Genomic DNA, 14,246 nt, shown 5'->3' on the forward strand with positions numbered 1-14,246 from the left:
CCAGGCTCTGAGGATGTCACAAACACAAACTGATCCCGGGTTTCAGGGACCCCACCCCAAGGGTAGAGATGGATGAGTAGAGAGATCATTTCAACAGTGGAATAAGGAAGCTTTAGAGACTTTAGAAGGCCTCTGGGCTCCCATGGGGCAATCAGGGAAGACTTCCTGGAGGAAATGACATCTGATCTGGGATCTGAAGGTTGGCCAAGCCCAGAAGAGGCAGAAGAGCACTTTAAGAAGTGCCAACAGCAGACACAGGGCTCCTGGGGAATTTCATGCAGCCAGTGTGGGGCCTGTGGAACACGATGACAACGGAGGGTGCCGGGACCATCTCCTGGCTCTCTTAGAGACTTCGTCTTTTCCTTTTTTTCCTTCTCAGTATTAGCTCAAAAAGTGTCTATCAAGATAAGTAACTCTTGAATATTTACTAAATGTATACACACTGCTTTGTAATTAACCCTTTATATGTCCCTCAAATAAGTTTCCTCATTTTATAGCTATGACTATCAAGTCAAAGAAAAGGGACCAGGAAGACCAGGGATCTGCTGCAAAGCCGTGTGTTTCTCACCAGGTCGCTGTCCTTTAATAAATGTACTGAAGACAGAGAAATTCCACTAGAAGGTGGAATTTTTGTCTGTGTTCTTTATTGTTGTATCTTCAACCCTACAATAGTGCCTGACACCTAGTGTGCACTCAATAAGTGCTTGGTGAATGAATGAAGTGCTTTGAAAAGAAGTCTATTTTTAACTTTTCTAAATTTGCCATGGCTTCCCAGTGAGAGGACTCTCTTCTCTCACCCTTGACTTTGGGCTTGGCTTCTGTTCTACTTATTCATTGCTATGTAACAAACTACCCCAAAACTTAGTGGCTCAAAATGACAATACTAATTTGCTCAGATCTCAGATCTGTACTTGGGGCAGGTCTTGGTAGGAATCTCATTGCTGCTCCACATATTGTCAGCTGGGGCAGCTTGACAGGGACTGGAGTGTCCTCTTCCAACATGGTACATGCATATGGTTGGCAAATTGGTGTTGACCTTGGTTCCTTCCCTTATGGCTCTCTCCACGGGGCTGCTTGAGCCTCCTTGCACTATAGGTGCTGAGTTCCAAGAGTAAGCATTCCCAGAGATAGGAATTGGAAGCTTCCAGACCCTTATGGCCTGAATCCATAACTGGCATAGTCACCTCTGCCAGTCTGTGTTGGTCAAAGGAGTCATACAGCTTGTCCATAGTCAAGGGGAGGGGACACTGTTAGTGGGAGGATGTCAGAAAATTTGTGGCCAACTTTAATCTGCCTTCACCTACAATTTTCTTCAGCTAATCTGATTTTAGAGGACATGACACAAACAAAGGCTTAAATGTGCTTTTGCAGTGGGACTTGTGCCCTGTGCTCCTGCTTCCACAGATGAGCAGGCCAAGAAATGTGAGAAACACATGGAGAAGACGTGGATCCCACCTGCAGCCTGAAGCCCAGCGCGAGTGAGCAGGAGCCTGAAGTGCAGCCCTGCGGTTCACTGTGGTCTTGTGGTTGGTCCTGCAACAGTGTGTGGCAATAGCTCACTATATAACCAGGTTTGGGCTTCAGACAGACTAGTCGGTACACAGTGTGGAGGAGGGACTGGAGACTGGCAAGACAAAAAGCAAAGAAAGAAATTTATTACAGATGCAGAATGGCCAGGGACTGGTGACAAGACCACCATGAAAAGAGAAGGGGAGCACCAGGAGTGGTGGTCTATTCTCTGCCTTGCTCACTGGGGACTAGTATGCTTTTCCTGCAATGGAGACCCTCTTTTGGTAAACGCCTATTGCGCCTGCAGCACCCAATTTGGTATGACCGCCCGCTCTTCTCTGTCTCTGCTCAGTGCTCTTGACCAAGACAGAAATGTGCTTACCTGGGCTGGCTCTTTGGTGGTGAAGGAGCTCACCTCTAAAGTGCCTCTGTTTGGAGGAAAACTGAAAGTCCCCTGTCCCCACAGCCTTGGGGGGATGGAGCATGTATAATCATTAGCCAGGACTCTATCACTTCTAGCATAATTTCTCTCCAGGAACTTGACCTCCTTGGGCCTCACACAGCATCAGGTGCCTTGAAGGTGTATTTTACAGCATTTTCAGGGAGCTTTGAGGTGGCCCATGGTGGGGGCTTGGAGTGCGGGCTCAGAACCTGACCGCCTGGTTCATATTTGGGGTCCACGGCTGCCGAGCTGTGTGACCCTGGACAAGGTGGTTCCCCTTTCAGAGCACTAGTCCTCTCATCTGTAAAATGTGCATGTCAGAAAGACCACCTGCCCCCAGGGAGTGTGAGAAGCAGCTGAGTGACCTCATGTAAACACAGGAATGGCTGGAGCATGTCAAATACTCAATAGATATCAGCTTTCATTCTATTTAAATAGAACACATTCTAAAAGGCTGCTAGTCAACCAGCGCAATTCTTGTTTGAATGCCTTCTATGTGCCTGGCATTGTGCCTGGTGCTGGGCATTCAGAAGAGACATGCCTGCGAGAATGGGAAAGGCCTGGATTAATCAGCACAATCCATCCCTTTTCCAATATATCTTCTCTGACACCCACATTGCTCTACAGCATCTCCAAAAACTGTCCTCCAGCCTCTGCACATAGAGCTCCTAGGATGGGGCTCAGTCCCTCCTGAGACACCAGCTCTTGCCATCGCTGGAGAGTCTGCACTGGGAAGGTCAGTCGTGCACAGAACGAGCCAAGTAGAGATAATAGTAACAGCCACCAGGAGCACACAAAGCTCCTCTTCCACACAACAGCCTGTGGATAACAGAAGGCATAGACTGAGACTGGGTTGAACAGCCTTGATCCTACCGCTCTCTGACTCTGGGCCTCCTGTCCCCTGGGGTCCCTCCCTAGGTCTGTCTGCATCCCACTGAGGCTGAAGCATTGAGCACCGTGCCCAGGTTCACTCAGGACTGACCAGAGCAGCTCCAGCAGGCTTCTCACCTGCCAGATCCAAGGCCAGGGTGTGGGGTTTGTAATATCTAGATCTGAGTAGAGATAGTTAGTATCCCTCAACTACCAAGATGCTGCTTCACACCTTCCGGCTCCCCCTGTGGTTCTGTGTGGACAACGTGGCCCATCTGGCCACCAGACCTTGAATGGAAGCGACGGGCATCAACTCCAGTGGAGACAGTGAAGAGCTAGTGAGAGGTCTCCAGCTCCTTTTCCTTGTGCGGTGACCTTGAAGGCATGAGCTGCAGTGAAACTTGGAAATGTCTCAAGGTGAAAACAGCTGGGGAGCTGGAGTCGCCACATGGGAGGCTCACGTAGAATTGCGAAACCCATTAGACTTTGACCCAACAAGACATAAGCCTTTGCTGTTCTGTTTTAAGTCACTGGGATTTGGGAGTTTGTTACTGTAGCATCAGCCTGTGCATCCTGACCAATGCAGAGTCAGAGCTGGTCCTTAATCCTGGCTGATCAGTTACGAACTATGTGGCCATGAGCAAACAACGCTGAGTCTGTGTGCCTCACGTCTTCCATGTGGACAGCACCACTATTAATTCACGGGGTTGTTGTGAGGATTCAATGAAAAAAATGCATCTTAAAGCTTAGCACATGAAAAGGACTCAAAATGATGCCTGCCATGTTTGCCTAATATGCACTATGTCATTTCATACCCTTTTACCCATTGAGAAACTATGGTTCAAAGAGAGGTTGGGTTTTCTCATAGACCACACAGCTAGGAAATCACAGGAGGGTCAAGGAGAAGAGGCAGGAGTGGGAAGCCAGTAGAAATTCCAAGGTCCGGGCCAGTTGTGCTTTCTGGCAACACAAGGCCATGGAAAGCTCGTCTGCCAGTCCACACTTGCTGTGGGCTTTCAGCTTTTCCAGTCGGGCCTGCACTTTTTCTCTTAACCTATTTGCTTGGTTGAATGACAGAGATATCAATCTCCTTTTCTGGAAGGTGTTGGACTTTTTAGCATTTAAGGTCAAGTCCTTTTAAGTTCTGATCTTATACAGGGGTGTGCCTTTCTCAGGCAGCTTTCAAACTGTTTCTGGGTCCTACCCAAACCCTGTGTTGAAAGAAATCTAGCTGAAGGTGGGTCCATGGAGCCCTCTGGTGGCCATCACTAGGCACTCTCGGCCAGGGTCAGAATGAACCAGGCAGGCAGGGCTGGGCCAGCTCAACTGGTGAACCAGCCCATGGGCGCTTATCTCCAAAGTGCTCAGGTTGGGTTTGGAGCCAAGCTGAAAATCCCCTGTCCCCATAACTCTGAGGGGAACAGAGTACTGGTAATCACTACCCAGGACTCAGGACCCCAGCCCTTGCTTTTTAAGTCCTGTCTACACTCCTAACTCCCTGGCAAGTTGCTTAACCTCCTTGAGGCTCAGTTTCCTCTTTAAATTCTCCTCCACAGAGAGTCTTGTCTCCTGGCAGGATTGTTGGAGGATTAAATGAGATGCATGCAGGTAAAGCGCTCGGTCCATGTTGCTGGCGTGTGACGGGGAACTATGGTCATAATTAATGAGCTCCCACTTTTCATGGGTGCTGCTGCTGTCTACTGTCTGCCTGCCCTCGTGAACCCATGCCTTTTTTATTTTATTTTTTAAATATTGTTTGGACATATTTGTAGGGTATGGTGTGTTGTTTCAATGCTGCATATACTGCACCATTAATCCACCACTTCCCTTCTCCATCCCTGGCCTTCTGATGGAGAAAGAGACTTTGCTCAGCTCTGTAGCACCAGTACATATTTGCCAAATGAAACATACACAGAAAGTCCATTAGTTCATCCCAGTCCCAGGAGGCAGTCAAATCAGGAATCATTATTCCCACTTTGCAGAGAGGGTTATCTTTGAATCCAGGCTTTTGACTCCTGGGACCTGTGGGTACCCATGGTCCAGCCTCACCCTTCCCCTTACAAAGGAAAGAAATCTTCCAGCCATCTACAAATCCATACCAAGTATAGCTCCCTCCCTGTTTGGACAAAGCTTCAGAAAAGCCAGTCCAAGAGTTCTCAGAATGCTTAAAGTTGGACCTTCATATCTGAGATCTAAAGAAACCTCAGGACAACCCGCTTCCCACAGTTACAGGCTACAGGGAAACATCCCCTCTCGAGGGCTCAAAGGCGGTGTTCTGATCCCCTTTTCTGGTTCTTCTGTGTGCCAGGAGCATGCCAGCCAGGCACTGTGACATCCAGGGAGCCCCCAGCCCTGCAAAGAGACAGGGTCACTCCCCTGACTCATGGAACAAACCTGGAGAGTCCTGGGACCTGCAATGCCACCCCCCGCAATTACCCCAGCCTGTGGCTGCTCTTGTCCAACTCTGACAGCAACATCTGGGGTAAGGACTGATGTTTCTGCATCTTTCTTTGCTGCACATGCCAACTGGATGCCCACCTTTCCACATTTCCTAGTGCCAGCATCTGCCATCCTGCAGCCCACGGGCCCTCACACATGGCAGACTTTGCAGATGGACAAGTGTGTTTCCATCCAGCTTATGTCTTTATCCTGTGTGACTGTAGTGTCCCGTGGAGCTCACACACAGCCCCTGCCCTCGGAGGCCTCAGGTGTCTGCTCCCCCACACCGTCTCTGTGCCCTCTCTCCATCACCTGGAGCTGCTCCGTCTTGAAAACCACTCGTTCAGACACCACATGCGCACGGCCTCCCAGCCTGCCAGCCCTCGAGGGGCTTCTGTAAAGATCCTGGGTCCAATGTCTGCAGGCTCTACTTCCTCTCCTGCCTGCCCAGCCTCCCCAGCCAGCCTCTATTCCCACGTGCTCCCTCCTGCACCCATCGCATTGCAGGGTCTCCAGCTTTTTCGCCCATGGTGCTTCCTCCCAGAGGCCCCCTGGATGAGGCCAGCTGTCCACTTCCTATGTCAGGGCCCAGCCTCATGGACTGGCTCTTCCAACCTTAGCTGGGCCATCAACACCAGCCACCAGCTGACTCCATGTGAATTCCCTTCTCAGTTCTGCTCTGCATCCTCCTGATTCCCCTCATGCCCAGCCACCTACCTGTCCTGCCTCCAGGGAGAAAACAAATCTACCAGATGCCAAGGACCCTGAGACCGGGGTGTGTGCAGGAGTGGGCGGCTGGGGGCTCACGCCATGCTGAGCCATCCCAGTGGGGCCGACTGCAGTGTGTCGCCATCTTGTGGTCATGTGCCCACATTGCAGGTGTAATATGAGGCCAACCAGGGAAGAATTTGGGGGACACGAGGTCTGGGATGGAGTGGAGGGCTGGGGGTGTCTTAACAACGGATGAGAGGAGGGCTTTCACAGGGTGGGGACAGAGAAGTGACAGGGAAAAGGAGGAGAGGGAATTCTGGAATTGAACAAACCACTATAAGATGCAGAGGGAACATGAAAGCCCCAGCAACAAGGGCAGGAGGTAGTATCTAGAGAGTCAAGAAAGTAGGGAGGGGCAAAAAAAAAAAAAAAAAAGTCAGACTGGGCTCCTCAGCAGAGCCTAACCATCCATTTCAGTTTTGCTGACAGCTCTTTCTTCACTTGCGTGTTCAATTTTATTATAGCTAGCATTTATTTGAGGCTTGTCCCAGGCTCTTTTGTAAGCCCCATTGTTTAACACATTTATTCCTTAATGCATGTTTATATGTAGGTGTTACATTATCATGACTTTGTCCATGAGGAGATTGGGCACAGAGAGGTTAAGTAACTTGCTCAAAGTCACACAGCTAATAATTAGGACCCCATGCAGCCTGGCTCCAGGGCACCTGTGTGAATCTCTGCACCATCCTCCTTCTTGGAACTGCCTTCAGGTCACCAAGGATAAACATCTCAAAGGAATTCAGGAAATGTTTTCTTGCCTGAGCACAGAGTAACGCAGAAGCAGCAGAATGAACAGGAAGCTTGGATCCAGAGAGGGAATGCTCAGTCTGAATCCTCCTCTGGCTCAACCACTCACCAGCCCTGCAGGGCTGTTTCAAGAATTCAAAGGGATCATTCCCAGGGCGGTTCTGTGCAAACTATAAAGTGCCACACGAGTTGGGAGGTATCATTACTATTTACACCAATTTTACATTAGAGTCCCAATATGGATTTATGGATCTACTAAACACACACACACACACACACACGCACGCACGCACACACAAATGGGAGATCCGTGCCAGCTCTGACCCATGCTTGTGTCCACCCCCGCATGTACCTATCTCTGTCGGGGGAGGACAGACACTAACACAGCCCACATTAGGCCTGGCCAACATCATTTCATTCAGCACATGCTCCAGTAGCTGGTGTGTGTCTCCTTGGGCCCCAGAGATGCTTTGGCTTTGACCTCACACCGATGGCTGGTATTGTCAGGCAGCTGTGTACTGCTCCATTCTGCTCCTGAACCTTGGGGCATTTGGGAAGGGGGGACACTAACCCAGGAGGCCCTCAGGCGATGGAGCCTCAGCCATTTCAGGATTAAAATGATCTCAAATGAAAACAGCAAGAGGCAGCACCAACACACGACCCTCGCAGAAAAACAACAAACAAAACACACTCAAACGATAAAATAGGTCTTTTTAATTCACTTTGATTTGAATCATTGGAAATATTCAACAATAAATAAAACAGAACAGGAGCCCAGGAAGGCCGACTCTTGCTACCGTCATTCAAAATGCATCCTATGAGCAGCTGCAAAACAAACACAGAGAAGCGAAGGGGAACTGGAAGCAAATTTTAAAACATCAACAACCAAGCAGACAAGACTGCAAAGAAGAAAAAGTGCTCAAGAAACTTTGGCTTTGAAGGGAATTCAGTGAAATACAAAAGCAATTGTGCAGGAGGAAGGGAATGAACCCACGGTCATCCTAACGTGGCAGGCAATTCCTGACGCAGGTTCGGGGGTTCAAGCTGGAGTCCTGGCCCAGGACCATTGGCAAGTGGCAATCAATGGCAGTTTTGTGCTATGACAGAAGCTGAGTGATGGAACTGAGTTCAACCCGAGTGTGGATCGTCTGATGGGCTGGGAGGGAGAACAGGCTGGAATCAGGCTCACTCCCTGTAGGAAATTCAGTGCTTTTTTGGTAAGGAAAAAAAAAAAAGTTGCTAATGCCCTGAAATTGACAAACTGGGAGATACTTCTCTGCCTGTTGCTGCCTTTTCCTCCCAACTCTCCCTTCTTTTCTTTGCACGGGTGTCAGGTAGCACCCAGGGGTGCAAGAGGGGGTGTTTTCACTACAAACAAGAGGAGAGTTGACCCTCAAATCTGGCTAGCCCAGACCACGGGGAGGATAAGCAGCCTGGCGTGGGGACACGTTTGCTGCAAGCCAGATGACCACAATGGACACGACAACATCCCTGAGTGCTTCAGAGGGGCAAGGACAGTGGCTAATGTCTCATGGCTGGCATCCAGCCACCTTGAGCTGGGCAGTGGCCACTCAGGGCTTGGGCTTCTCTGGAGAAAGCATTTCCCATCATAAGCAGGCAAGGGAGAGTGGGTTCTTTCCTGTTTTCCACTTTACTTGTTTTCAGGCTACCCTGACTAGAACAATGAAAGCAAGCATCACAGTTCTAACCGTTCCCTGTGGCTCTGTCCCACCTTGGACTCAGAAGCCCCCTTCAGGATTGCAGTTCCATCTAAGGCTCCCAATCCGCCCTTTCCCCAAATCACCCAGATCTGACCTGCCCTCTCCCCTTTCTTATCTGCTTTTCCTATTGATGTTCTATCTTTTTGTATCTGGCTTCTTCCACTAACCCCAGCCCCTGTGGTTTGCTGGATGGTGCCTGACAAAGCCATTTCAAAAGGTGTCCATTTGAAGACTTTCTTCTTTGCCACGGATTCCTCCAGGGAGCCAGGGGCTACAGATCCTTCCTCCTTTCCCCCCTAACAGGTGGGTGAGGGGAGGGGAGGGCCATGCAACTCCAGCTGTAGGAAATCAGCGTCCTGGCTCGCTGGGGGACCCCACAGGCTGGGTGTTATATGAGATCGCTTGGGCCACCCGCATCAGCCCTTGCCTTTGAGGCTTCAGGTTCAGCCCCATGTGCAGCAGGCAGGGACTCCCCTGCTCCCTGCCCAGAGCCCCGAGCTGGGGTCCAAGGAGCTCTGCACCTGTGGAGTGGATAGAGCCCTGGGCTGGGACTCAGGCCCCGAGGGAGCCCTGCCATTGCCTCAACTGGTGCATTTAACCCTGGCCACAATGACTGGCTTTTATTCAGTTAAGTACACTTTGCTAAGCCAGTGGGACACAAGGAGATGTCTGTGGGGCTAAGGGAAAGATTATTGTCTCTTCCAGAGGGCCATGTGGGCACCCTGAGAAGGAGCTAAGCGCTGAGAGGCAGAACAGAGACTCAGTCACCCACTTTTCAGTTACATTTTTTCGTGATGCTAGGAAAGCCCATATCTGGATATTTTAAACATGAAACCAATAACATCCTATTTTTGTTCCACGTCTTTGACCTGTTCTGTCTTTTAAGATGGGTTCACTCTCGTTCTCTGGGCCTTGCTTTTCTCATCTGTAAAACGGGAGAGCTGAATTTGGTGGGCTTGAAGATATCTCACAGCTTGAACGTGGGGAGGGAGAGACCATACTGACCAGACAACTGACCTGGGCTGCATCCAGCTCAGACATGGGCACATCTGCACTTTGAAGACCAATTCTCACTCAGTAAAACCCAAAGAAGTAGATTGCTCAACCCGAACTTCCTAATTAGACTCAGCTTGTGGGAGAAGGGAAGAGTTCAGGGATCAACACTGCTCCCTGTGTCACTGCTCACTTTTCTCCAGTTTGTCCCCAGGATTAACCGCCAACTGACAAATGTGTACAGAGGTCTTCACATCAGCACACTGTGAGGTCCAGCCTTTGAGGATGTCTGCCCAGAATTATGACCTCACAGCAATCTATCAGCCTCTATCAGTCAAAAGAGTCATATGGTTTGGAGAATTTTAAAGTTGCAACAAGTTTTCTTTGTTTTTTGTTTGTAGGGATTCTGAATATTTGAGAATCTAATAAAAACTGTGGAAACTCTCCCCAGAAAAATGTTTATATGCAGACTCTGGGGAAAAAACAACTTTGGTGTGCAACTTCCGGGGACTCTTGTGAATGGCCGGAAGCCATCTGTGGACTGAGTCCTCCCTTCCCAGGATCCTGTAATCCCTCCCTCCCAGTTTTCAGAGGGGGACCCTGTGCTGGGGAGAGCAGGTCCCACATCTTCTTCCAAGACTGCATCCGTCCCACTCTACCAGGAAAATGTCACACACACACACCCCAAAGGAGCAGTGGCTTTTATGGAAATGCTTTCAACAGAAAAAGTGGTTTTTCTGATTAAACATCAGTAACCGGAGCCGACGATCTGATGCCTGTGGCTCACCCCTCTCTACCTGGCCCCAGTGAGGTTTCACTGAGTTCTGTAGACTCCTAGCCTGAGAATGAACTGATGTGCACAATGAGAAAGAAAGCAGGCGGGCCGGAAGTGAGGCAGCACAGGGCATTTCACAAATCCTCCAACCTGCCATCACGGGATCGCCCACCAGCAAACCCACACACCCTAGACACCCCCAACACCCCATGTCTGAGGAACCCTACAACCATTCTTTAAGCTCCGCATTCCCCAGCTACTGGTGAAGCAATAGCAAGCTTGATGAAAACACCAGGACCAGCAACAGAGCCCCAGAGTGCACACAATGTTTGTTGAATTTTTTAAAAATCAATAAATAATCAGGAAGACTAAAGAGGGAAAAAGAGAGTAGATGGGGAGTGAGAAGATGAGGTATGTGCCAGTCACCGTTGTTCCTTGGATGCCCCTACCCCAACCCCCAGGATGCCACAAAGGTGGCCAGCAGAGACTTGGGTCCTTGGGGAAAGTGCTGGCTGCTGGAGGTCCCTTGTGTGGTCTTGGAGGGTTACGGGCACCAAATCCAACAGTCTGTGGAAGTGTCAGTGGACATTCCATGGCTGATGTACCTCTGGGTGGCCTTGAGTATCACCTGAGCATTGTTCCAAATCAGGCCCTGGCTCAGGACTCTAGAAAAGATGTTCTCAGCTACAGAGGAGCGGGGGCTGCTGGTGGGGACCGGCTTTCCCGAGTTGGGGTTTTTGCCTCATTTCAGCCAACGCATGCATTTCTTCCCCAAAGGCACGTGGAATTAATCAGATCTGCACTCAGCCATAATCATAACCACCGAGAATGATCACTCCAGGGAACATCGACTTGGGAAGAGGGATCTTCGGGAGTCAGAAACACGTTTCTATGAAGATCTTTGGGGTGGGCAGCCTCTCCCCATCATAAATGAGCTTTGGGAAGAAAGGAATGACGGGGTTGTCATACCAAGTGAGAGGCCAGGCTTTGTGCAAAGGACATCATCTCGCCCTGAGTGCCAATGCAGCCCAGTGTGACTCTGTCCTGGAGGTAACTGTCACTCGGAAACATCCCAGTGAGAATCGGAGGTTAAGAGTCAAACCTGCAGCCCTTGGCAGTGGCATGTCTCTCTGCCCATCTCCCCCAGGAAATTGTCCTGACTTTCAGAATGTGGGAGTCTTTAGTGTTTGTACCCCCACCCCTGCGGCAGATGCCAGACTATTTCGTGTTTGGAGACTGGACCTTTCCCAGCATCTCCCCAGCTTGGAACAGCAGTGGAGGAAAGTTCTCTCCAACCAAGGCAGGTTCTGAGACCTGCTCTGCAGCCCAGCAGAGTTCCATGACCTTGCTGCGTAGATGCTGCTGGAGGATGGGCGCGAGAGGCTGTGTGTGGCACCTGGGAACAGCCCCAAGGCTGGACCTCAAGGCTCTCAGAACGGACGACCCCGGCCAGATGTTGGAGCTGGAAATGGAGAGGCGCCATCCGGTGCGTCCATCCTCGACTCTTCACAGCATCATCTCCCTGTGAAGATCCGGATTTTGTTGATGGAAGCCAAGGTGGCTGTCACGTTGTACTCAAAGTCCGCATCATGCACCCCCGTCTTGCGAAAAGCCCCTGCTGATGGGTTGTTCTCCCAGTAGTGGTGCCAGTTCCCTTTGCTGTCTGCCCCGAAGCCGTACAGGTCCACCTGCAGGGGAAAGCCAAGGTCAGAACCAGACAGCAGGCGGTGGGGGGGATCTCTGAGAAAGGGAGCCTGTAGACATTCCCAGAATCCAACCCGACAGTCAACACCATTGCCAAGGATTCAGATCAACCCTGCACTAGGTTCCTGGAACTCTTGAGGGCTTGGGAAAGCAAAAGCGTGGAGGTCCAGTGCCAGAAGGTGCCCGAGAAGGCACCTGCACATGGGTTCCCTGAAGGGCTGGGTCTCACCACTGGGGAAGGTGCAACCTCTTCTCCAAGGCTTGAGGAGCCACGGAAGGAGGAAGTGGAATGGAGCTGAGTGCAGAGCAGGGCTCTAGGGCCAGGCAAAGTGCCCCAAATCCCAGCTCTGCCACGTACATGGTGGACCCTGGGTGAGTCACATCACCTTTCTGAGCCTCACTTTCCTCATCTGGAAAATGGGACCAAGAATCGGGATCACAACAGGGCAGGTGGGAGGCGCTGATCCTTTTCTGCTGAGGCCAGTATCACCTGGTCCAGGGGCCCTCACTGTCGAGTGGGTGGGGGGCCTTCCACACAGGTGGCAACACTGATGGAGCACTTACTGTGTGCCGAGCACAGTGCGGGACATATCAAAGTCCAGGCACAGCTTTCACAGGGGCCTCCGGGTGGGTGCTTGGGAAAGTGGGGACCAACTCAGGTCTCAGCCTTCAGAGCTTATAACTGATGGTGATCATCAACTGAGCAGTCCCTGGAGGGACCGGCTGGATTCAGGGCTCCCACAGTACAGAGGAGGGGACAGTGACCCGAGAGGCCAGAGGAAGCTCCTCTGAGGTGACATTTGAGGTGGGTCTTGTAAAATGAGTAGAAGATGACCAGGAAGAGAACATGTGGAAGGACTTCCAGAGAGAGGGCATGCTATCTGGGCTAAAGGACATTTTCATACTTGAGAGCTGGAGACAGTGGGGGCAGGGGACAGCTCCGTGGCAAATGCAGCTTTTTCAGTAAATGCCAGCATGGACACAAATCTGCCCAGAGCAGGGACATTAGTGTCAGATAGGAGGAAGGAGATGAGAGTCACATTTCTGAGGCACAACCCCAAGGGGTCTGTGACCAGTGCGCTGGAGGTGGGGGGTGGGGACATGGGAAGGAAACCCACATTTCCAGCTGCAGCCACTAGTGGCTTGTGGGAAAACAGCCGAGGCCAAGAGTGCGGACCTACCGCGCAACCCCCTCGGCCCTTCCTGGGATTTCCAACCTCAAGCCCAGAGGGGTGGGGTTGGGGCTGGGATGCATGTGACATGAAGGGACATCAGAATGCCCTGCGTGAACCCAGGACCAGAGAGGAGGCTGGGGAGGTGGAGGAGGCGGTGTGGCCCTCCCTCCTGCTCCTGTGCCCGGGGTGGCCGCAAGCCTCAGATTATCAACCCCATGGACGGCAAGGCAAGGCTGTGTGGGAAATGCATGCTCCAAAGCTGCTGGTTCTCAGCCTCGGTGGACAGTGGAACCCCTGTGTGCCCTGCTCTCACCCCAGGAATTGCGGTGAAATTGGGCCAGGATGTGGCCTGGGTGCTGGAATTTAGCTCCCCAGATGACTCTAAACGAAAAACTGAGGTGGAGACCATGGCATGACACCACTCTCCCTGATGGAATCCGATCCTTTATTTCCCTGCTACATCCGAGGGTCCTGGTTCTACCACAGGCGCTCACACAGAATGTGCCAGAACTTGTGCTCCTGAGAACTTTCTCATAGAGCACTGTCACTCCCTAACACCCGCTGTGAGACAGCATCACAAGCCCCACTGTAGGAATCTGGGCTTCTGGAAGACACGGCTAGGCCCTCTTGCCCACCCTCTCTCAGGAACACAGAGTGGTGTGCCTCCTCCTCCGGGCAGCCCCCCGGGCACGGGGCAGGGTGGCCTACCTCATCACAGACGTGCATGGAGAAGATGACCGAGAGGATGCCGGTGGACGGGTAGCGGCCGTGGCCCTGCAGCCAGCTGTCGAAAACGTACTTGATGAAGGCCGGGTGGTAGATCAGGATCTGTGGGGTAGATCAGGAGGATGTGGCTCTTCATGAGTTACGGTCGGCAAAGGACATGAAGCATCTATTAGGTGCCCCCCCACTGTCATGGCCGTGGGGACACAGCCACGACAGACCTGACATATACCCCTGCACCTGTGGGCTTCCGTGAGCGTGGGAAAGGTGGGCCCCGCCTGCATCACTAGAGGGTGCTTGGAAGTGAAAAGACCGGAGAGAGAAATAAAGTGGAGCAAGGCCCTAAGGCACGGGGGCGAGGAGCACGTAGAGGTGAT

The 14,246-nt window shown here is 51.4% G+C and overlaps 1 protein-coding gene across 4 annotated transcripts in view; it reads right to left on the bottom strand.

Annotated features, from left to right (window-relative positions):
• Nucleotides 1–7,472: 7,472 nt before the first annotated feature.
• Nucleotides 7,473–14,246, bottom strand: part of ST3GAL1 (ST3 beta-galactoside alpha-2,3-sialyltransferase 1) — a 94,098-nt gene continuing 87,324 nt past the window's right edge. For all 4 annotated transcript variants that reach the window (XM_063079512.1, XM_063079511.1, XM_063079513.1 and 1 more), the window contains 2 exons: nt 13,855–13,974; nt 7,473–11,955 (listed from right to left, as the gene is read on the bottom strand). In XM_063079512.1, the coding sequence (XP_062935582.1) occupies nt 11,782–11,955; nt 13,855–13,974 (294 nt within the window). In that variant the 3' untranslated portion in view covers nt 7,473–11,781. The remainder of the gene's footprint in view (nt 11,956–13,854; nt 13,975–14,246) is intronic.

Source organism: Cynocephalus volans, chromosome 15 (assembly GCF_027409185.1).
Source record: "Cynocephalus volans isolate mCynVol1 chromosome 15, mCynVol1.pri, whole genome shotgun sequence".
Classification (NCBI taxonomy): Eukaryota; Metazoa; Chordata; class Mammalia; order Dermoptera; family Cynocephalidae; genus Cynocephalus; species Cynocephalus volans.